Here is a 22,001-nt window from a genome sequence, read left to right on the forward strand (position 1 = left end):
ATGAGCGGAAGTTGACGGGAGGTGGAGCGGAAGATCCTCCACCTCCGCCACGGCCACAAAACCCGAACCCAACTCACCCAAATCCACGCCCACTTCCTCCGCCAATTCAATCAAATCCTCTCTCACTTCATCTCCGTTTGCTTCTCATTCCACAGGATCTCCTATGCCAAACTCATCTTCCACCAAACCCATGACCCAAACATCTTCCTCTTCAATTCCATGATCAAAGGCCACTCCCTCTCCAAACCCTTTCAAAATTCTCTCCAATTTTTCACAATAATGAAGTCTCGAGGAATTTGGCCCAATGAATTCACTTTTGTCCCTTTGCTCAAGTCTTGTTCCAATCTTCTTGATCTCAAAATGGGTCAGGGAGTTCATAAGGAGGTTATTTCAGTTGGGTTTGAGAGCTTTAGCTCGATTAGGATTAGGATTGGGATTGTTGAATTGTATGAGTCTTGTGGGACGATGGAGGATGCGATGAAGGTGTTTGATGAAATGCCTCATAGGGATGTGATTGTTTGGAACTTGATGATTCGTGGGTTTTGTGAAATTGGTGATTTTGAAATGGGGTTTCGTCTATTTAGGCAGATGAGCGAGCGGAATGTTGTGTCTTGGAATGTTATGATCTCAAGTTTAGCTCGAAGTCGTCAGAAAAATGAAGCTTTGGAGATTTTTTGCCAAATGCAGGACAATGGTTTTAAACCGGATGAAGCAACTGTGGTCTCTGTGCTGCCAGTTTGTGCTCGTTTGGAGGCAGTTGATATTGGACAGTGGATCCTCTCTTATGCCAAGTCAAGTGGACTATATTGAGATTTCATCTCTATAGGGAATTCACTAGTTGACTTCTATTGCAAATGCGGGATTTTAGAAACAACTTTCAGTATTTTCAAGGACATGCCTCGAAAAAATGTGGTTTCTTGGAATGCCATGATCTCGGGTTTGGCTTTCAACGGAAAGGGTGAGCTTGGAGTTGATTTATTTGAGGAGATGTTGTTGAAAGATGTGAAACCGAATGATGTCACTTTTGTGGGAGTTTTAGCATGTTGTGCACATGTAGGGTTGGTGCAACAAGGTTTGGATTTGTTTGCCTCGATGACTACAAAGCATCAAATTGAACTAAAACTTGAACATTATGGATTGATGGTTGATCTTCTTGGGCGTAGTGGATGTGTGAAGGAGGTTCACGATTTAATTTGCGCCATGCCTATGAACCTTAATGCTACTCTCTGGGGTGCATTGCTAAGTGCTTGTCATACTCATGATAACATGGAGCTTGCAGAAAGTGCAGTGAAGGAGCTTATTGATCTTGAACCTTGGAATTCCGGTAATTATGTGTTGTTGTCAAATGTTTATGTAGAAAGAGGGAAATGGGATGAAGTCGAGAAAGTGAGAGTGTTGATGACGGAAAATAGAATCAACAAAGCACTGGGACAGAGCATGGTTGGATAGTTTTACAATATTGGTCAGTGAATTAAGCAATTGTGCTCCGTGAGTGGTGAATTCAAAATCATGACCCTTGTGGTGAGATATAAGTCAACACTCTGAGTTTGCAAAATCAGGGGATGAATTGCAGAGTTGCACATGAGATTGATGTCTTGGAGAATCAGTGTTGGTCATGACTATTCAAATCCAAGGGAAAAAATGAGGAGAATGAATGAAACTGGTATACAAAAACAAATTGATTTGCTATTTTCTTGTCACTAAGGGTTATAATTTTGGTATAATTCAATTTTTGCAACGAGTTGATAAGGATATGTGAGAGAAAAATGTGAGTAACATGTGAAAAGAAAATTATAACTGCTCTAGCTCATCCAGGAAAAACCTTTTTGTGCTTTAAATATCAATTCCCTTAGATCAAAACAGTAGGGGCAGTACAGCTTGCTCTGTTAATCACCAGCTATCTACTTATGTCTAGGGTAAATTACACCTTACCCTCGAACTATTATCATCCATTATGATTTTGTCCCCTTAAACTAAAAATTGTTATTTTTTCACATTAAGTTATTAATTTGTATCAATGTGAACATTCTATTAATGATCCGTTATATAAACCAGTGAAAATTTAATGTGTCTCGCACGTGGCATTTTAAATATTGTGATATGCTTGAAATGACATTATTCTTCTCTTTGCCTTTATTTCTCATTCTTGCTTTCTTCTACCATTATGGTAGTTATGACTATTGTCTTGGGTAGAAAAAAGGAGGAAAACGTCGATTCGATATTGCGAGTTATTCGATTGGAACACATTTTGTTTGAAAAATAATTAACGGACTACTTTCAAAATTATGCTATTTGTTAATTATTTTTCAAGCAAATGTGTCCCGATTAAGTAGCTTCCAATATCGGATTGACCTAATTTTTAGTGTGTGCGATCTTCTAAAAAAATCACACAAAATAAACAATTTGAATTATCGAAATAGATCCAAAATGAGTTTATAGTGAGCCAAAGAAAATCATCCAATTAAATTTTTTAACATAAAAGAATCCAATTCCTAATGAACAAAATATATTATTTTTAAATGGGTCTAGAAAGTGAGCTTATATATCATTTTTCTTTTTTAGAAAGTGGGTTTGTAAATAAAATATATTATTTTCTAATCAGTCATCTTATTAACACATCAATGTATCTAAAAAGTAAGCTTGTATATTATTTTCCTTTTAGATGAGTATATAATAATTATCGGATCACAAGTATATTTATAGGATCTATTCTAAACAGGTCGCTCAAAATGGACTTTTTCACTAATTTTCATTATTTCCTACTAAAACTCAAAAAAAAAAAAAAAAATCACAATTTTTACAAATCAAAGTTCTATTAAAATTTTAAAATTATAAAAAATCTACAAATTACAAAAAATCAATAATATTAAAAAATAATTAAAATTAAGTGAATTATTCACAACTTATCATTTGAAGACCTACAACTCCATAGGAATAACATTCACTATATCTCTTATGTATAATTAACTTTAATTTACTACATCGATCAATTCAATGGTTGAAAAGTTTAAAAATTAACTGAATTTGTTACTTAATTATGCCAAAATAACAAGTTACGCTATAATAAAAAAAATGACTTTGTCAAAGCCATTTTAACTTGGATCACTATCATTACAAGAAAAAAGGGTATTTGAGTCTAATAATTAGCCTCGGTAACAATTGCCATGGCAAAAGTATTGAATTGGCGTTTGCAAAAATGACCATCTCAAAAAAGACATTTTCATAGAATTATTTGAGTCAGGAGAATTTGCCGTCTCAAAAGATAGTTTTTCGCATTGACAAATACACCGTCTCAATTAGTATACATACTTTTATTCCCCACTTTTCCTCTTTTCTGTTTTGGCACCTTTCATTTCCGCCTATCATTTTTTTTTCATAAATATTTAGACCTCATTTGGGATAGGGCTGAGCAAGGAATCCGTGAAATCCGTAATCCGATCCAATCCAGTCCAATCCGATAGGTTTGGATTGGTTTCTTGAATCCGCGGTTCGGTTCCGGATTGAAGAATTAAAAATCCGTAGTTCACGGATTGGTTCCGGATTGAATCCCACGGTTCCGGATTGGAACCGATCCGGACCGTATACAAATAGTCTATATTTTTATTATACATCCTCCTCCATAGTATCTTCTCTTATTCTATGTAAAATCTAAACTCAAACCTAACACCGTATAATATCTTCTTTTATTACTTTTGTTTGTTAGTTTTAAGTTTTAATTTGCAATGGTCTAAATACTTATGGTGAAACCAGTTTTCTTATGGTTGTTTAAATTCTAGAACAGTATGTCGTTATTATAGAAAAACATATTGCTATTATGGAACTAATATAGTGTTATGTTTATATTTTTATGAAATTCAAGTGTTATATATATATATATATATATATATATTTTTGTTATTTAATTATGTGAATCCGTGGTCCTAAACCGATCCAATCCGTATTTAAATGGATTGGTTCGGATTGGTTCCATGATTTAAACGGATTGGATTGGTTTCAATTTTTCAGGAATCGTAAATAACGGATTGGTCCTGGTTTTATCCCAATCCGATCCAATCCGGACCATGCTCACCCCTAGTTTGGGAGTAGACTATTTTAGTGACTTTTTGGCTAAAATATGAGGTAAAAAAAACTTATATGTTTGGAATGACTTTTTAATTTTTTATGAAAAAATGTATAAAAAGTAGAAAGAAAAGAGAATCTTTGACTTTTTGGTATAGGTTATAGTCCTTTTGATTTTTTTGGTAACTTTTTGATTTTTAGGCTAAAACTATTACTTCCCAAATGAGGCCTTACAGTCACAATAAAAACATAAAACTACGTCGTTTTGTACTTTAGGTATAAATAGCTTTTTCCCACAACATTAGCCCTAAATCCATGTCGTTGTTTGACTTTCTCTGGATTATCTCCATCTGCGATTCAGGTAAGCTCTCTCTCTCTCTCTCTCCCCGTCTCCTTCACTCTCTCAATGATCCTCCCTCTTTTGGTCTCCCTCACTTTGTTTTTCTCTATTTTGAGATTTTGTGGTTTCAAGTCGCCATTGCTGACCAAAGAGATTGTCAGCTAGGTCACAACCAACGGTAAAATGTTTATCCCCTTTGTCTCTCCCTAGCTTGTACTATGTTTATAAAATCTAATTCAGTCGACAATAAGTAAAAATTGATTCAATTGACAATAAAATAAAATCTAATTCAAACATAAATAATGATAGTTTGTGATGTATAAATAGCTTGAACAACAAAAAATATTTTTTATGCCACTGAATCATTTAATCAGTATGTTGTATCATCCATGTTAGGCATTGGTCGTAGTAACCATTACCTCTAGGAGTGTTATTGTCAAATTGATTGTGTATACTTGGACGATTAGACATGGTATGAGGGTTTTCATCTCTTATTATAGTACATACCCATTTTTGCAAATTATGTTTGTATATATATTTATATATAATTTTGGGGAAGTATTGAATACTGAGACCAAAAAAAAAAAAACATTAAAAACTAAAAAATATGGAGGGGTGCAACTCAAAGTTTTTACTCTGACAATATTTGAGTATGTTTGTATGATTTTTTCCCTCTAACCCACTATTCAGTGATTCTCCTTATAATTTTTGGCTAATATAAAATAAGTTATTGTACAAAGACTTTTGAATATATATTTTTTCAATTAATGAACTTGACTGGGACAAGTTTCAAATTTGTTGCCTTAAACATAATAATCTCTTAATTAAAAATCTGATTATTTTCTTTGTATTTATAAAATTGGCCTTCTGCTTTTTATTCATAGATGCTCTTTTGGCCTTTTGTTTTTTATTCATAGATGCTCTTTATTTCCAGTTTGATTTGATTAATTTAGAGTTGTCTCAAGAATTGCCTCTATATGGTTTCTATTAATTTATATTGAAAGATTATTTGGTGTCTCATTTCTGAACACATTATAGGCTTTACTAATACATAAATCACACCATCTAGAGTGTGCTATATATATAGAGGTTCTAAATTGGGTTTTGGGTTTCCAATAACATATAGGGTACATTACACCGGGATTTATTACACTTTCTATACTTAAATTATCATCAAATTATCTATTTAATTTCCAAAACTATCGATTGATTCTCTTAAGTTTCTAAAGTATACGAATTAAAATCTATTTAGTTCCTAAACAATCAATTGAATCTATTAAATTTGTAAAATATTTAACTCAAATCTATTTAGTTCCTAAAATAATTATTAAATTAAAATATATGCCCGTAAATATTATAAATAAGTAAAAGACCATACCTAATTAAAAATTTATTACAAAGATTTTTATTTTGTCTCTATTAAGTATTTTATTTCGTTGTGTGATTAAATTAATATTAAAATTTGAATTCTCAGCCTTGCTAATAAAATTATGTAAGTATTAGATATATTGAAAAGGTAGAATTAGATAGTTTAAATATTAACATTTTGTTACAAATAATAATAGAAAAAATAATATATTAATTAAATTATAAAAAAAACTTAGTGAAAAACTTAAAAACAATCAATTAATAATTATAAACAAAATCTGACATATAATATTAGATAAAGGCAAACACACGTAGTCATTTTAGATGATAAATAAGAAAAAACTATATATAATTACTCTTATCCTCATAAAGAAAATTCACCCTAAGAGGTAACACCCACTTTTTAAAGATAGAATAAAAATTTAATATTAATTATATTAGGTTCTTTTACCAATATATAATATTTATGAATTTATATTTTATTTTTATAACCTTTTCAAGGATTAAATATGTTTGATTTAAATAACTTATGGACTTAATAGATTCAACTGATAGTTTAGGAACTAAATATATTTTAATCAATATACTTTAGGAGTAATGTTAGGGATACCAAATTTTCTACCAAATAAATGACCAAATGTCTCACATGGGTGTGGGGTCTTTGTGAGACATTTGGTAATTTATTTGGTAGAAAATTTGGAGCCTATATCATTTTTCATACTTTAGGGACTTAATAGATTGACAATTTGACGATAATTTAGGGGTATAAAGTATAATAAACCCATTATACTAACCTTAAAATTTGAAAAAAAAAAAAAGTTTTAAAGTTTTGACTTAATTATATTAACTTTTCTTTTAATATGGCTAAATGGATCAGAATTAATGTAAAAACATAAAATAATTTAAGATATAAGTTGTTGAGTGAAAGAAATGAGACGATCATTTTTTTATTCATGTAATTAATAAATTATTAATCAATATGAGACTTGGTATTTTAATATAATTATATTAAAATTATAGAATTTATTATATATATATTTTTTTCAAATATAAGGGACAGGTATAATTTGCCCTAAGAGCATCTCCAATTTTAATTGTCACAACAACATTGCTAAAATTATAATTGGACATGTTATACTAGTAAAATGTTAAATTATAGTAATGGTACTCTAATGGTGCAATGTCATTTTGGCATATTTCTAACCAATTTTTTTTTATTTTTTAAGTGATGTTTGAATATAATTTTTTGAGTAGTTTTGTTGTTATTTATTTATTTTTTTTTTTGTTGGCCTTTTATCATCTTTTGAATTTTTTTTTTTAAAAAGAATTAAATATTTATATTCTACCCGACAAGATAAATATAAAAAATCAAAAAAAATAATAAATATAATTCACTCCACCATTTACATGCTACTACAAAATTTAAAAAAAAAAAATTTTTTTTGAGTAATTTTTGATTTTTTTTTTGTCTTATATGACTTTTTTGGTTTTTAAATTTTTTTATATATTTAAAAAACTAGACAAATATAAAAAATTTTAAAACTTAGAAATTTTGAATTTTTAAAAAAAATTATAATTCATCCACCATTCACATACTATAATAATTTTTTTTTAAAAAAATACTATCTATTTTTTATTATAAAATACATTGAGCAAATTATAAATATATCCCATGGATTTGATTAAAATACGAATTGCCATTGTGCTTTTGAAAATTACATCCATCTCCTGAGATTTCTAATTTCATAACAAATCGCCTATTTTATTAATTACTCATCAAATCAATTAATAGTTATTAATGATGTTAGAAATATATTTCAATTAATAATTTAAGTAATTTTATTATTTTATAGGAGAGCAATTATAAATTTTATTTTTTAATTAATTCTGTTAAAATTTTTTTTTGACAAGGAAATATTTATAATTTTTTAAATTATAGGAGACAATTTATACTTTAAGTAAATCTTAAAAAGTGTATTTATAATTTACCTAAAATACATTAATGATAATATAAAAATTAAATTCCATAACTATGTGGTGTTTTGAAAAGTTTGTAAAAAAATTGACTTTTTGACTTTTTTGAAACGTTTTTAGCAAAAAATTAGATTATTTTGAATAAAAAAATTGACTTCTTTAACTAAAAAAAAGTGAAAAAACAAAAAAATTTACTTTTTTAAGCTCTTCCTAAACTGCCGAACCTTCCTTTTAAATTTCATAACTATTTCAGATTTTTTATGTTTTATTTTTTGGGGACCAAAACTATTTCAGATTGAAGGTATCTCTCTCTCTCTCTCTCTCTCTCCAGTCTCTCATCCCTCAGAGCAAACGAAGTGGTTGCTGCGAAACCCTAGCCGCATACAGAGGATAAAGAGCAAAGCAATTGCTGCGATAACCCCAAACATTTTCAGGTAATTTCACTTTCTCTCTCCTCTTTTCCGAACCATCCCACCGTAACCCCACAGTATTTGTCAACAATAAAAGCAATAATATGTTGTTGTTCTTCCATTTCGTGATCTCAAGAAAAAAAGAGAGGGGTTTTGTGATCTACACAAAATCATCAAAAAAGTAATCTTTTCCAGATAATAGTTTTGCCTATCTCATAAGCATACATATGTAGTGTTAGCGTCTGTATATGTATGACGTACCTGTTCTTTTTCTAGGGCTGAACGAACGAACTGAAAGATCAATCTGGAAAAATATTCAGAAACAAGAAGTCACTCACCAATCAGAACAAATATTCCGAAATTATTGTACATTTTCAACTATATACTTCCGAATTATTTAAAATTTTCAATATTTAATTTTTGAAAATTTTAAATTAAATCGGTTCTGTAGTGCCAAATGTTTTACAATTTTTCAGTACTTGATATCAGAGTAGTTTATGCAACCAGTGGTTCTGACAGGCTCTCTTTCTCGGAGGTAGTCGGCGCTATGCTGGGTAGCGATGCTTTACTATATCTCGAGGAGGGTGATTACGGCACTTACCGTCATACATATTTGATGCCTCCATTGACGGGAGCTCGTACCCCGATGACGAGGCCTGCTGGTATGTCATCCTCGGGTCAGGCCCGGGCTCGGGCTGCAGACGTTCCTTCCACCAGCGGGGCTGGTACATCTAGAGGTGGGGGTAGACCGGTTCCTCCGATTTCGCCGACTTATCCTCATCCTGGATGGCCAGATATGCCAACTGAGTTGATGGCGTGGCAGTATGGGGCTATCTCTCCGACTCCGATCCCGCTAGAGCCTCCGATGCCCAGTGATCGATACGCCATTGATCCTGACTCACCACTGGTATGCTCCACTGTTTTTTCATTCATCATTCAGACGTTTAGACATTCTTTCATTCACTGATGATTATGAGCTCATATTTGCAGCCACCGCGAGGGTACATAGAGGAGGTGGTTGGACTGGTGGCCACACTCGAGGGCATGGTCCTGCGGAGGGAGGCACAGTTGTCTATCGCGGGCATTCAGGTACCCTTCAGTTTTCTGGCATTTATCATACTTCTGATGACATGCTGATTTCTACTGCATCGATAGACTGCTTGTGTAGAGCACATCTGACACACACCCCACTTGTACACTGTATTTACATGCACCCACTTCATGTAGCCTTTGCTTGTATCTGCATCTGATGTATATATTTGGACTGATGTATTTGAATTGAACTCTTTATTCTCAGATGCCTTCATGGTCCGGTCAGCCGCAGGCCAGGCCACCTGGGCCTCCTTGGGGAGCTGGGCCATCTGGGCCATTTCACGGAGTTGGGTCATCCGGGCCTTTTCAGGGGGCTGGGCCATCCAGGCCTTTCCAAGGAGTTGGGCCATCCAGGCTTTTCCGAGGAGCACGAGGAGGGTCCTCCCGCAGGCGCAGGACACATGTTGTAGAGGCGGAGCCTGATGAAGAGGAGGAGGAGGAGGAGGCCACAGATCGTCAGTCAGAGACATCTGCTGAGGAGGGGGGCTCCGGTCTTGGTTCGGGGAGTGGGGACGAGGCTGAGGGGGATCCTGAGGATGACAGCTCTGACCCAGACGATGATGATGGTGCAGAGGCTGTCCCGCAGAAGAGGATGAGGAGTGCTTCTCATTCCTGCTCCCGAGGGCATTGATGCTGTCGTTTCCTGCTTTATTTTTCTTTTTGCTAGTAGTTTGTAGCACTTTGCACATTGTTAGGCAGTTTTATTTTCTGTAAAACTTGTACCTTTGTTCGTTGTAAAACATGATGGAATGAAACAGCTTTTGGAAAAGGTGTTTATGTTTTAAACTTTTAGCATCGTATCGCATCATTTTATTTTGCACAAAAATGAAATTGAATGGGAATGTGCATTGTGTAATCACCAGGTCAGGTAGTGAACCGACGCAACAAACTAAGCAACTCGACTTACTAAGATATAACAGAACTTTTAGCAAGTTTACAACTCGATAAACAAAATGCAATAACGTTGACAACGCAAATAAACAAGACTTAAACAAAAATTGCTTAAACAGAGCGCAATGACTCAAAAACGTAAAACACGTCCGCTCGACAAACAACTCGATAAGCAAAACAACAACTCGATAATCAAAACAACAACTCGATAATCAAAACAACAACAACAGAGTGTACTTCGGGCGATCTGGGCATCGGAACGCATCCGAAACAGAGGGAAATGAAGGCCTTTGGCTCTCCCGTTGCATGGAAATGTTTGAAACTTTCCCTCGAAGGGTAAAACAGGGCCAAGGAGATACACTGAAGCATTGCCGGCCACCTTTGGGAGCCGGCCGGCCAATTTTATGGGGAGTGGGAGCCGGCCGGCCAGTTTTTGAAAAAGAGAATGGCCGGCCAGCCAGAAAAGGGGGCCGGCTGGCCACTTGTTCCTGCAGCCACCTAGTTTTTTGACACGTGTCCCCATGAATAGTGTTCTTCCCTCTATAAAAGCCTCAACTTCGGGAACATTCATTTCATCTTAGTTTTGTGCAAAAATGGAGGCATTTCTTGCAGAAAATCTCACATCTTGGATCTCTTCTCTAGATGGCTCGGAAAAGCTGAACTTCCGGGGTTTCGGTTTGAATGCACTATTCACGCTGAGCCGTACTCCGCTACAGCTCCCTTTTCTCCATGCCGCGGCAAGGTTCTGGAACCCAGTGACGCACGTTTTTAGCTTCGGCGGCCAAGAGGTATGTCCCACTTTCGAAGATTTTCAGGTTTTGATGGAGTCTGAATGCTCTGAAGTGATCTTGCCCCAGCTCCGCTTCGGCCACGCCCAGGCTTTAGGGCGGATGTGTGGGCTCACGTCGCATGATGCTCGATCTCTGATCTGCAGTGGGGAACTGGACATCCTCGGCTTGATCCATCGTTTTTCCGACGCCGGTGACCGCAGCAACCATTATTGGCAAGGTTTCCGGCAACACGCCCTATGCTTGTGTTTGTTATCTCACTTTCTGCTTTCCTCGGGCTTTGGCGGAGCTAGCATCCGTCTGATCGAAGTTGCCCAAGGCTTGAGAGAAGGAAAGAGTTGTGTCGCCATGACCTTGGCTGAAACGTTGATGGGCTTAGATTCTGTCTATCGCCGGGAGACGACTAGGTTCGCTGGGAGTCCACTGCTACTGCAGGTAATGTTTCCCACCCATCCTTACATATATATTTACTCACGTCACTCGGCTCTCGGGCTCGATTTTTCTCACAAAACTCTTGTCTTACTTTTCTCTCATCGTTCATCTCTCTATTCTTTAATCTCTCATTTTCCATCCCTCCCCTAGGTATGGTTAATGGACAAGTTGCAGGTTGTGGACTCTTGCCCAGCCTACTCGGCTCGAGGCTACTTCTTTCGGCAGCGCCTAGTCAATGCTCTTGACGAAAGGTGGTGGTTTGATTGGATGTGCAATTTGTCCGCAGATCACATTGCTTGGCGTTGTCTTTGGCTCAACCTCCCGACAATGAGCTACAGTATGTCCCGGCTGATTGGGATACAGTTGATTGGTCTAACCCACTACGTATTCTATTTTCCGTTCCGGTTCCTGCGTCAGTTTGGTCATGATCAGACCTGCCCACCGGAGGGGATTGAGTACCCAGCCGCTTTCCCGGTTCGGGGTGCACAGCTTGCACGATATGCCACAACGTGGAGGACTAGAGAGCTCCTGGCCCCTGCTCCTATTTTCAGTTGCACTTTGTCTGATGAGTGCTTGGATTGGCTCAACGAGGAGGCACAGGTTGGGCCTAGCTTGGCATCAGATGCTTCGACCAGCTCTGGGAGGGGGCGCGGAGATACTTGACTCGACTATGCCCTAAATTTATTACTTTATTAGTACTTTCAAGTTTTCTTTATGAATGTAATAGAAAAGCAACCTCAATTGTATGCAAGAGCAGGAGAACTCTATTTTGAAATAAGTGAAATTGAAAGTTGTGGTACTGAAAATTTTCCGCTTCGGTCCAAAAATGGTCTTAGTTGTAAAAAGATTAATTTGAACAAAGTCAACTTTTATTAAAACTTTTCAAAACCATTTTCGATGTGGGTTAGAACTGGACACGCCTGAGATCTGTCACTGAGGTGCACAACCCTAGATCCCTGCAACTGGAAAGTTGCCCCTAGTCTGAAGAACAATGCGGCACTTCATGGCAACGGGAAGTTGCCCCTAGTCTGAGTAACTTTGCACCGTCGCGGCAACGGAAAGTTGCCCCTAGTCTGAACAACACTGTACCGGAGATCGCGATAAATGCTGATGGATAAAGATGACTGAGATGATCAAAATGGACAGAGTTGATCGGGGAAAAGTTTATAGCTGAACTTCAAGGTGAAGTTGCCTACGTATCCCAAAGATGGGAATCAAGCCTTACGTAGTTCAGGCCAAGGTTCACTCGAGTATTTTCACTCTCCTTTTGCGCTCTAACTTTTGCCAAGGCCGCCCTTTGCGGGTTTTCAACCTTGCGAGCTCAGTTTTTATATTTCCAATTTTTGTGCTCTAACTTTTGCCTAGGTCGCCCTTTCGGGTTTTCGGCCTAGCGAGCCTCTCAAGGATAATATTTCTTCAACTTGTCCATATTGATCGGTTGTGAGAACTCCAAGCCATCTAGATCCATCAGAACCACAGCTTCACCTGACCAGATAGCTTTGATGATGTAAGGACCAGTCCAATTGGGTTTGAACTTGCCCCTTGGGTCGTGGATGGGAGCTCGGTTGTCTTTGAGCACCAAATTTCCTTTTTTCAGATTCCGGGACTTAACCTTCTTGTTGAAAGCCCGGGCAATTCTGCGTTGATAGCCTTGAATGTGGTACAGTGCTTTCAGTCTTCTTTCATCAAAGAGCATGAGTTCCTCAAATCTGTTCTGCTGCCAATCTGCTTCGGCTATTTGGCACTCAGCCAATACTCGTAACGACGGAACCTCAATCTCGATGGGTAGAACAGCCTCCATTCCATAGACCAATGAATACGGAGTCGCTCCAGTAGAAGTTCTGATTGAAGTCCTGTAGCCCCACAGAGCAAATGACAGCTTGTCTGGCCAATCCCGATAGGTTCCCACCATCTTCTGCAGTATATGTTTGATATTCTTGTTGGCGGCCTCGACCGCTCCGTTGGTTTGCGGCTTGTATGTAGATGACTTATGGAAAGCCACATTGTATTTTTCCAACAAGTCTATCACTTCTTTCTTGAAGTGGGAACCATTATCTGAAATTATCTCGTTTGGCACCCCGTAGCGACAGATGATGTTGTTTCTGATGAACTTTGCGACGTGCGACGCCTTCAACACCGCGTATGATTGGGCCTCGACCCACTTTGTGAAATAATCTATCGCTACCAGGATAAACTCATGCCTGTTTGACCCCTTCGGGGTAACAGCTCCGATCATATCAATTCCCCAAACTGAAAAAGGCCATGGCGAAGTCATGTTGTACAGCTTTGATGGCGGGATGTTCATGCGGTTTGCATGAATTTGACACTTGTGGCATCGCCGAACAAAACTAATACAATCCTCCTCCATGGTTGACCAGTAGTAGCCCTGTCTGAGGATCTTTCTAGCCAGCATTACCCTATTCATGTGTGCACTGCACTCCCCCCCATGGATGGCCTCCATCAGGCGCTTTGACTCTTCAGCTTCTACACAGAGCTTATGCATTCCCAGATGACCCCTTTTGTACAGCTTACCCCCACAGATGATAAACTGAGCAGCCATTCTTCTGATGACCCTCTTATCCTTGGCATTTGCCCCTAGTGGATATGTCTCCTTTTCCAAGAAGTTCCAGATGTCGTAATACCAGGGGTTGCTGTCTTGAGCCTCATCTATGGCGGAAATTGACTCGTATGCTGGCGCAAACTTTTGATCAATAATGACTGGACGCATCCGGACTCCGGACGGGATGTCTATCATGGAAGATAGAGTTGCTAGTGAATCTGCGAACCTGTTGTTCTCTCTTACGAGGTGGGTGAAATTTAGCTTCTCAAACCGAGGAATTAACAAATCCAAGGTTTGGTGGTAAATTATCATCTTTTCCTCCTTGACTTTCCAGTCTCTTTTTGCCTGAGACACAACAAGGTTTGAGTCCCCAATGACGTCCAACCGTCTCGCCCCTAGTTCTAGGGCTGCTTCCAGGCCAGCAATACATGCCTCATACTCTGCTTCATTATTCGAGACTTTGAACCGGAGCTTGAATGCTAAAGGGATACGGGAATCGTCAGGCGCTATCAGCAACACCCCTATCCCATACCCATACTGGTTTGACGCTCCGTCAAAGTACATCGTCCAAGTTTCATCTTCAACGTGCAGAATGGCTTCATCTGGGAATAGGTACTCAACCGCTTCATCCCCCTCAACCGGGTGGTCGGCAAGGAACTCTGCTACCGCTCTTCCTTTCACTGACTTGCGCGTTACATACTTCAAATCAAATTCGGAGAGCAACAGCAGCCAACGAGCTAGCCTACCCGTAAGTGCTGGTTTCTCGAAAAGATATTTGATGGGATCCAATCGTGAAACCAACATTATAGAGTGAGCTAACAGGTAGTGCCGCAGCTTCCTGGTAGCCCATACCAAGGCCAAACAAGCCTTCTCCAGCGGTGTATAGCGGGTCTCGTAATCCAGCATCTTTTTGCTCAGATAGTATATGGCCCTTTCCACTTTGTCTTCTGACTCTTGCGCGAGCATGCAGCCCATGGTAGTCTCAGTTACCGAGAGGTATAATATCAACGGCCTCCCCGGCTCTGGTGGTGACAACACGGGTGGGTTCTGTAGATACTCTTTGATCTGTTCAAAAGCTGCTTGACATCGGCCGTCCCATTGGAATTTCTTTCCTTTCTTCAGGAGACCAAAAAGTGGTTCACAAGTCAAGGTTAATTTAGAAATAAACCGTCTTATGAATTGCACCTTACCTAGAAAGCCTCGCACCTCCTTTTCAGTCCTTGGTGGTGGCATTTCTAAGATGGCCTTGATTTTGGAAGGGTCGACCTTGATGCCCCTTTGCGTAATCAGAAACCCTAGCATCTTCCCTGCTGTAACACCAAACGTGCACTTCTGGGGATTCAACCGCAGCCGAAACTCTCTGATCCTTTGAAAGAATTTTTGTAAGGCGGTGTAGTGGCCTTCTCTTTCTTTGGACTTGACAATCATGTCGTCCACATACACCTCGACCTCTTTATGGATCATATCATACAATATTGTAGTTGCTGCCCGTTGATAAGTAGCTCCGACATTTTTCAACCCGAATGGCATCACCCTATAACAATATGTACCCCACGGGGTAGTGAATGCAGTCTTCTCCCGGTCTTCGGAGGCCATTACTATCTGATTATAGCCTGAAAAACCATCCATAAATGAAAGCAAGGCGTGTCTTGCCGTGAAATCTACCAATTCATCAATGTGCGGCAAAGGAAAGTCGTCCTTCGGACTGGCCCTGTTCAAATCTCTGAAGTCTACAAAGACCCGAATTCTGCCGTCCTTCTTCGGCACCGGAACAATGTTGGCCAACCAAGTTGGGTATTCTGATACTAGCAGGAAACCTGCGTCAATTTGCTTGGTGACCTCTTCCTTGATCTTGAGGGCCCAGTCCGGGCGGATCCTTCTGAGTTTTTGTTTGACAGGTCGGGCCTCAGGATCAAGAGGGATCCGGTGCTGTACAATCTCAGGATCGATTCCAGGCATGTCTTCGTAGGACCACGTGAAAACATCTTTGAAATCTTTTAATAAAGCGACTAAGCGCTCGCGTTCCTCAGAAGACAACGTGGACCCGATCTGGACCAGCCGCGGGTCCTTCTCAGTACCAACATTCACAGTAGTGATTTCATCCATTAAAGGTTTAACAAATCTTTCCTGCCCTTGATCAATTAGTTGTTGCAAAACCGGAGGAATTTCTTCCTCGTCGTTTTTATCAAAATTTTGAAAATCCTGATTTAAGCAATAAATCAAAGGCACAAAAAAATACTCAGAAACCACATCCACGTCATTCTCATTAAATAATTCCAAGCCGTCAGATTCCTCTGTTACAACAGACTCAAAAGAAAATGAAAATGACGACCTAGACAGGACTGTGGCATCCAGGTTATCACTCCCAGGAATACCAGACTCAGACTCAGTCGAGCTGGAATCTGATTCCGACGCAGAAGACTCGGTAGAATCAGATTCCGGCTCACTACCTGACCCGGTGCTGCTAGATAAAAAGCCTTCTTCATATTGCCAGATGAGAGAAGGTGCGATAGATGCATCCAAGATCGGCGCTGGAAAGCCCGCAGCTATTTCATCTCCAATCATAGAAACCGAAGAGTTATCCCCCAAGCACTCTTGGTCGATCGGAGGATCTGAAAGTAGACATGCCAGTGCTACCCCCATTTCAAGCTCGATGCTCTCAGAATCCACTGCTTTACACTGCTCAACCTCAGTTGGTGGGTTTGTCTGCGCTTCGGCAACGTCATCCCCAGGTAATTGTATGTCGAAGAAGATTTCAAAACCAGGCACGCGCTTCCTCTCCGCGTTCAGCCATGGCTCTGGGAAGCCGCAGAATGGAAAATCTTCCCCCTCCCGGACGAAGCGTCCGTTTAGGGTACCCCAGATGGGCCTATGCATTAACTCAAATGGCTTCCTAGCCTTCTTCGCCCTGGCTCTTCCGGCCATTTCTTTTCCTTTCCTCACCCAGTCCTCTTTGGTGGGCAGATAACCCTGTCCAAAGGCGTGAGGGTTGTGTGGCACTTCGGCCAACGCTGAGACGCCCTTCCGGCCGCTTCTCCTTAATCCCATCCCGGGGGTATGTTTTAGCTTGTTCATGAGGTAGATAGATTGAGCACTGACGTACATACCTTCATTCACAGCCATGACATTCTGTACCACTTGAGCCTCGGCCAAAGTGAACCCCGATAAAAACACATCCTCCGTGCCGTGCTCGATTTCCAAGACAGGTGTGGACACTTCCGGCGGCGGATGGATTGATGAATTCCCAAAAACAATTGCTACCCCTTTCCCGTGAGGGTACTTTAGCATCTGATGTAGAGTGGAAGAGACTGCTTTGACCTGGTGCAACCACGGTCGCCCCAAAAGTAGGTTAAAGGTTGCAGGAACGTCCAAGATATGAAATTCAATGCTGTGTTGTCCTGGACCAACCTTGGTTTGAATTTTAACAGTCCCCATCACTTCTCTGCTGGTATTGTCGTATGCTCTGATTACTTGAGTGGTTGGGACGAAGTCCGCGGGCTTCAACCCGATTGCATACGCCGTTCTGGTCGGGCAGACATTAATAGCAGACCCGGTATCAACAAGTACCACCGGTATCCACTTATCTCTACACTCCACGGAAATATAGAGAGGTTTGTTATGATTTGTGCCCTCAGGCGGTAGTTCCTTGTCCGAAAAGGTTAATGCCGGGGAACCTCCTCCCGGAAAAACCAGCCCGACCAGCTGTTCAGGGGTGGTATCTATGGAGAGTTTGGACTTGTCCATAGCAGACAGGACAACTTCTCTATGTACCCGCGATGCCATTAGCAGTCCCCAGATGGAGATGTCTGCTTGTATCTTCTTTAACTGTTTCAGCACAGCTTCCTCTTCAATCTGCTTCTCCTTCTGCTTCTCTGCTTCTCTATCCTTCCCGGATGCCTCGGGTTGGTCTAGGTGTGGGGGTTTAAAGTACCGCCCACTTCTCGTCATATGGTCAACCTCATCGAGGTACCAAGTGTCATCCGGTTGATTATTTCCCCAGTCTTCATCCGTGTGGGCAAGACATAAGTCATCGTCTTCCCACCACATTCCGTCGGCAGCCAACAGACACCTGTCTGGCTCCGGTCCCCTCGCACTTGCAGTGCTCTCCGTCCACATGCTCGCAGCATTCTCTATCTTCGTGCACACAACACTCTCAGTCCCCTCAGGGCCCTTAGCTTTCCTAATTCTCTCGACATCCTCAAACTTTTCTTGTTCCAGCTGCGTCAGTACAGCCGGTTGTTCAAAAATTCCTGTATCCATAATGCCCAAGTCTCGAGCGAAATTCTTAGCACCGGCGCTCTCCGGCGATACAACTTGACTTTCGGCCATTCCGGCCACAGCTGATACTCCTGCCCCTGCCGGGCTCTGTTCTGGTTGGGATTCCCCCACTTCATCTGGTTGATCCTCGAGCCATCTAGTGGCCTCCGCCGATTCCTCACAGTCGAACCAGTTGATTGCCGAATCCCCCGGTTCCTGGTCATCGAAAAATTACAGGTTGGCGAAGTCCTCCTCTATAGCTGTCAGATCATCTGCCCCTTGCCTGAATCCGTCTCCCTGGATTACACACAGTTCTCCCATCTCTGGCAATTTTATGCCCAACCCAATCTGGCTTGTTGATAGGATGTATTCGCTCGGATTATAGGCTCCCCCAACAAAACTCTGTTCAGCCCCAGATTCAACAATCTCATTTTCTCCCGAAATCTACCCTGCCCTATCTTCGACGGTCACCACCATCGGTTCTGGTTGGGTTTTAGAGATGTCCACCATGCACAAGAAGTCAGCGCAATCGGGGAGGAACACCTCCGGCTTGGGTAGGTGGGATGGGGTGATATAGATACTGGGATCGTAAGATGCGACCCCAGTTTGGATAAGATTGATTCTGTTGGGAGGGGGAGCTTGGTTATGTGGTGGGAGGGGGTTGGTTGTGACATTGGGTTTATCGGGAGGCGCGATCACTTGTTTGTCGATAAGATCTTGGATCTCATGATGCAATCTGAAACAACGGTCGGTGTCGTGACCGTGTTGTTGGTGATACGCGCAGTACTTTGCTGGGTCATGAGAGGGAGGGAGTGGATTCGGTAGTGGCTTCGGCTCCAGGGGTTTCAAGTGCTTTTTCCTGATCAATACCCCTAGAGCTTTGAACAGGGGCATGTATAATGGGGTGAAGGTTCTTTGGCCTCGAGGTTGGAATCTGGTGGTTTGTGTGTTGCTTCCGGACGCGCCGGAGAAGGGTGTGGTAGCCATGGGCCTTGGAGGGGGAGGGGGAGTGGTGGTGACCATACTGACTTCCGAGGCTCTTGTATTTGCAGCGCCACTCGGGCCCGCATTGTTGTTACGGTTGAAAGTCCTCCTCGGTTGCTCCCTATCGTGGTCAAACAGACCTTGTTTCATTGCATCTTCGATTTGCACCCCCATTTCGTGTAAATCTGCGAAAGTAGGAAAGGGGACTACAATCATTCTCTGCATCAACTTTGGGTGGAGATTGCGCACAATCATCCGGATTTGATCTTTATCCGTGGGCCTTAAAGTCATCATTGACGCCTTTTCCCTCCATCGGATTACAAAGTCCGAGAAAGTTTCCTTGGGCTCTTGCCTTGTCGTTTCGAGATCACGGGTTGTGATCTCGATCTGAGTGTTGTACGAATATTGCGCGACAAAGGCCTCAGCCATTTCATCCCAATTCTTTTTCACTTCATCTTGTAACTTGGCGTACCAGTGGGCGGCCACACCCGACAGTGTTCGGCCGAATAGTGAAAGCTTCTGTGGTCGTGTTAGGCCCATTGGCCGCAAGATGTCTGCGAACAGTCGGAGATGGACCATGGGGTCGCCGGACCAGTCAAAGCGGTCGATTTGTGGCATTTTGAACCTATCGGGGAGTGTCACGGCCTCCTCGGTATATCCGTCTTTGATATCCGGCATAGCCTTGACTCCTTGGGATTTCTTGAAGAGCTTCTCAAGTTTGCTCAATTTCAGAGCTGTATGATCAACCTCGACCTTGAAGGGAGAGTCCGGGTGATTGGGTGCATGGACCTTGGACAGTTGTGGTGGAAGCGGGGGCGGAGCTGGCCCCGTTGGAAGATTCGTGTCCTCTTGCAGGTTCTGGATAGTCGGCACAGTATTCTGGGTGTTTGGAGGAGCGTTCTGAACAGCAGGTGTCCGCTCAGGTAATGGAGCCCCTGCCGGAGGAGGAATTTGTTGTGAAGCAGATGCTGTATTCTGTTGTTGCAGTCTGGTAATCAGCTCAGCCTGCTGGGTCATAATCACGGCCTGTTGCTTAGCGAGTTCATCTCGGCGAACGGCATCCTGCTGCATGGCCCGCATGGTTTCTTGCATTTGGCGCATCATTTCCTCAACTCCTGTTGGTGCCGCCATACTGCTTTGATCTATCTGAACTACTGGCAGGTTTAATTCTGTAGCAACGATGGGGATCTCAATCCGACTGTCCACTAATGAGGGAAACCACTGTTCTGGTGATCTCTGTTCAGATACACTACGCTTTCTCTGCCTTCTTTTGACAACGGGGGGTAGAGAATGGAACACTGGCTGTCCGTCAATTAGATCCTCAGATCGATTGAGTCGGCGACCTCGTGTCCAAAGTGCTTGGGGGGTATCTGCTGGATTTGAAGCAATTGTGCTAGAACTGACCTAGACAAAAGATAAATAAAGCAATAAGGAAATAAATAAACAGATAAACGGACAGCATAACAGCTTAAAATAAATACATGACACACAGCCTGGCATAACAACACACAGTCGATAAGCTGAATACACACTGTCCTCAAACACTGGTTATTATCCCTGAATCACTGTTCCCAAAAGCTGAATCTGATACCCGCAGATAACTGATTCTCAAATGCTGACTGATGCCCGCAGGCCTGATACCCACAATACTGAACTGACGCCCGCAGGCCTGATACCCAAACTCATACACTGATACATGCATTCCTGTAGAGACGCATTCTAAAGCACATAACAGATAAGTGAGAGCCAAAACACTCCTATGTTGGGGTAGGGTTTCCCTGTCCTATTTTGTCAGGAGCTAGGGTTTCGTTACGCATACAGCGGTTTCAAACAACCTATAAACGGGTAAGCAACCTGTCCTAGTTTGGAATGGTCACTATGGATCCGAATATGCACTAGGTCGAATGGTCAAAGAGGGTGCCCCGGTAAAACCGGGGTTTGTGTTCCCATACTGGCAGAGCCCACAACCGGTCAGCCTTATGGTCATGCCTTGACAAGACAAGCCTCCGGCAAACCGTTCAGGAATAACAGATGGCAAACACGGTGTCCTAGGCGCACCAATGCAAATGCAATGCAAAGAAACACACAAGTGTAATAAAAAACAGATATCATGAGTTCGAGTCAAGTTCTCTAAATCCCCAGCAGAGTCGCCAGAAACTGTAGACGTCCCCGAACGCCCCGGGAGGAACGAGCTCCCGTTCCGTTCATTTTGGGGTCACTACAGCTCAGGACTCTCAAATTTGTCACGGTTCTAAGTCTGAACCAAAGAGTCCAAATCCGGCAAATCGTTTTGAGAAAACTGATTTTTGAAAGAAGTGCCAAACATGGACTGCTTTGTCAGATACAGAGTCGCCACCTAAATGTTTTTTTAAATGGGAAATTTAGGAAACCCTGACTCGATGCCAAAGGCCACGTGTCCGTCATCACCAAAGTTGCCTCGGCTCGGGAACTTGGGTACGATTGGGGAAGGTCACTTCGTGAGCACCCCCGCTCGCCCGATCAAAGATCGGCCTCTACTACCCATGATATCAATTTTTGAAAACTTTGTGTGTCCTTATTCCGGTTATTAGCCTAGGTTACTATGTGATGCACACAGCATATAAGTATAGGCTGGGTCGCCCGAATTGGAACAAAACATTTCATGCTTGTTTATTTGAAAGATGGTTTGCTACTCGCAAGTAGGCTTAAAATGCAGATTTTGCCACCCGCAGGTAGGCTTAGAAAAGATGGTTTTGCCACTATCTAGTGGGCTTAAAACAAACATTTGATGAATTATTCCAATTCAAATAACCCAACCTTCACCCACAGGCACTCAGGCAGTTATATCACATAAGCAATTAGCCTTA

At 41.2% G+C, this 22,001-nt stretch overlaps 1 protein-coding gene and 1 pseudogene across 1 annotated transcript; both read left to right on the top strand.

The window, feature by feature from the left end:
* Nucleotides 1–1,593, top strand: LOC114282976 (pentatricopeptide repeat-containing protein At1g09190 pseudogene; annotated as a pseudogene).
* Nucleotides 1,594–8,007: 6,414 nt separating this feature from the next.
* Nucleotides 8,008–10,012, top strand: LOC114282978 (uncharacterized). The gene is made up of 4 exons (XM_028225766.2): nucleotides 8,008–8,175; nucleotides 8,659–9,058; nucleotides 9,142–9,240; nucleotides 9,449–10,012. Exons 2-4 carry the CDS (start codon nucleotides 8,699–8,701, stop codon nucleotides 9,872–9,874), a joined length of 885 nt encoding a protein of 294 aa, XP_028081567.2. The 5' UTR covers nucleotides 8,008–8,175; nucleotides 8,659–8,698; the 3' UTR covers nucleotides 9,875–10,012.
* Nucleotides 10,013–22,001: the final 11,989 nt, after the last annotated feature.

Source organism: Camellia sinensis, chromosome 5 (genome assembly GCF_055761805.1).
Source record: "Camellia sinensis isolate YWXY chromosome 5, ASM5576180v1, whole genome shotgun sequence".
In the NCBI taxonomy this organism is placed as follows: Eukaryota; Viridiplantae; Streptophyta; class Magnoliopsida; order Ericales; family Theaceae; genus Camellia; species Camellia sinensis.

Coding starts and splice junctions, on each gene's coding strand:
- LOC114282978 (XM_028225766.2), top strand. CDS start 8,699: ATGCTGGGTAGCGATGCTTTACTATATCTCGAGGAGGGTGATTACGGC. Junction 9,059..9,141: donor TTGATCCTGACTCACCACTG/GTATGCTCCACT, acceptor TCATATTTGCAG/CCACCGCGAGGGTACATAGA. Junction 9,241..9,448: donor TGTCTATCGCGGGCATTCAG/GTACCCTTCAGT, acceptor CTTTATTCTCAG/ATGCCTTCATGGTCCGGTCA.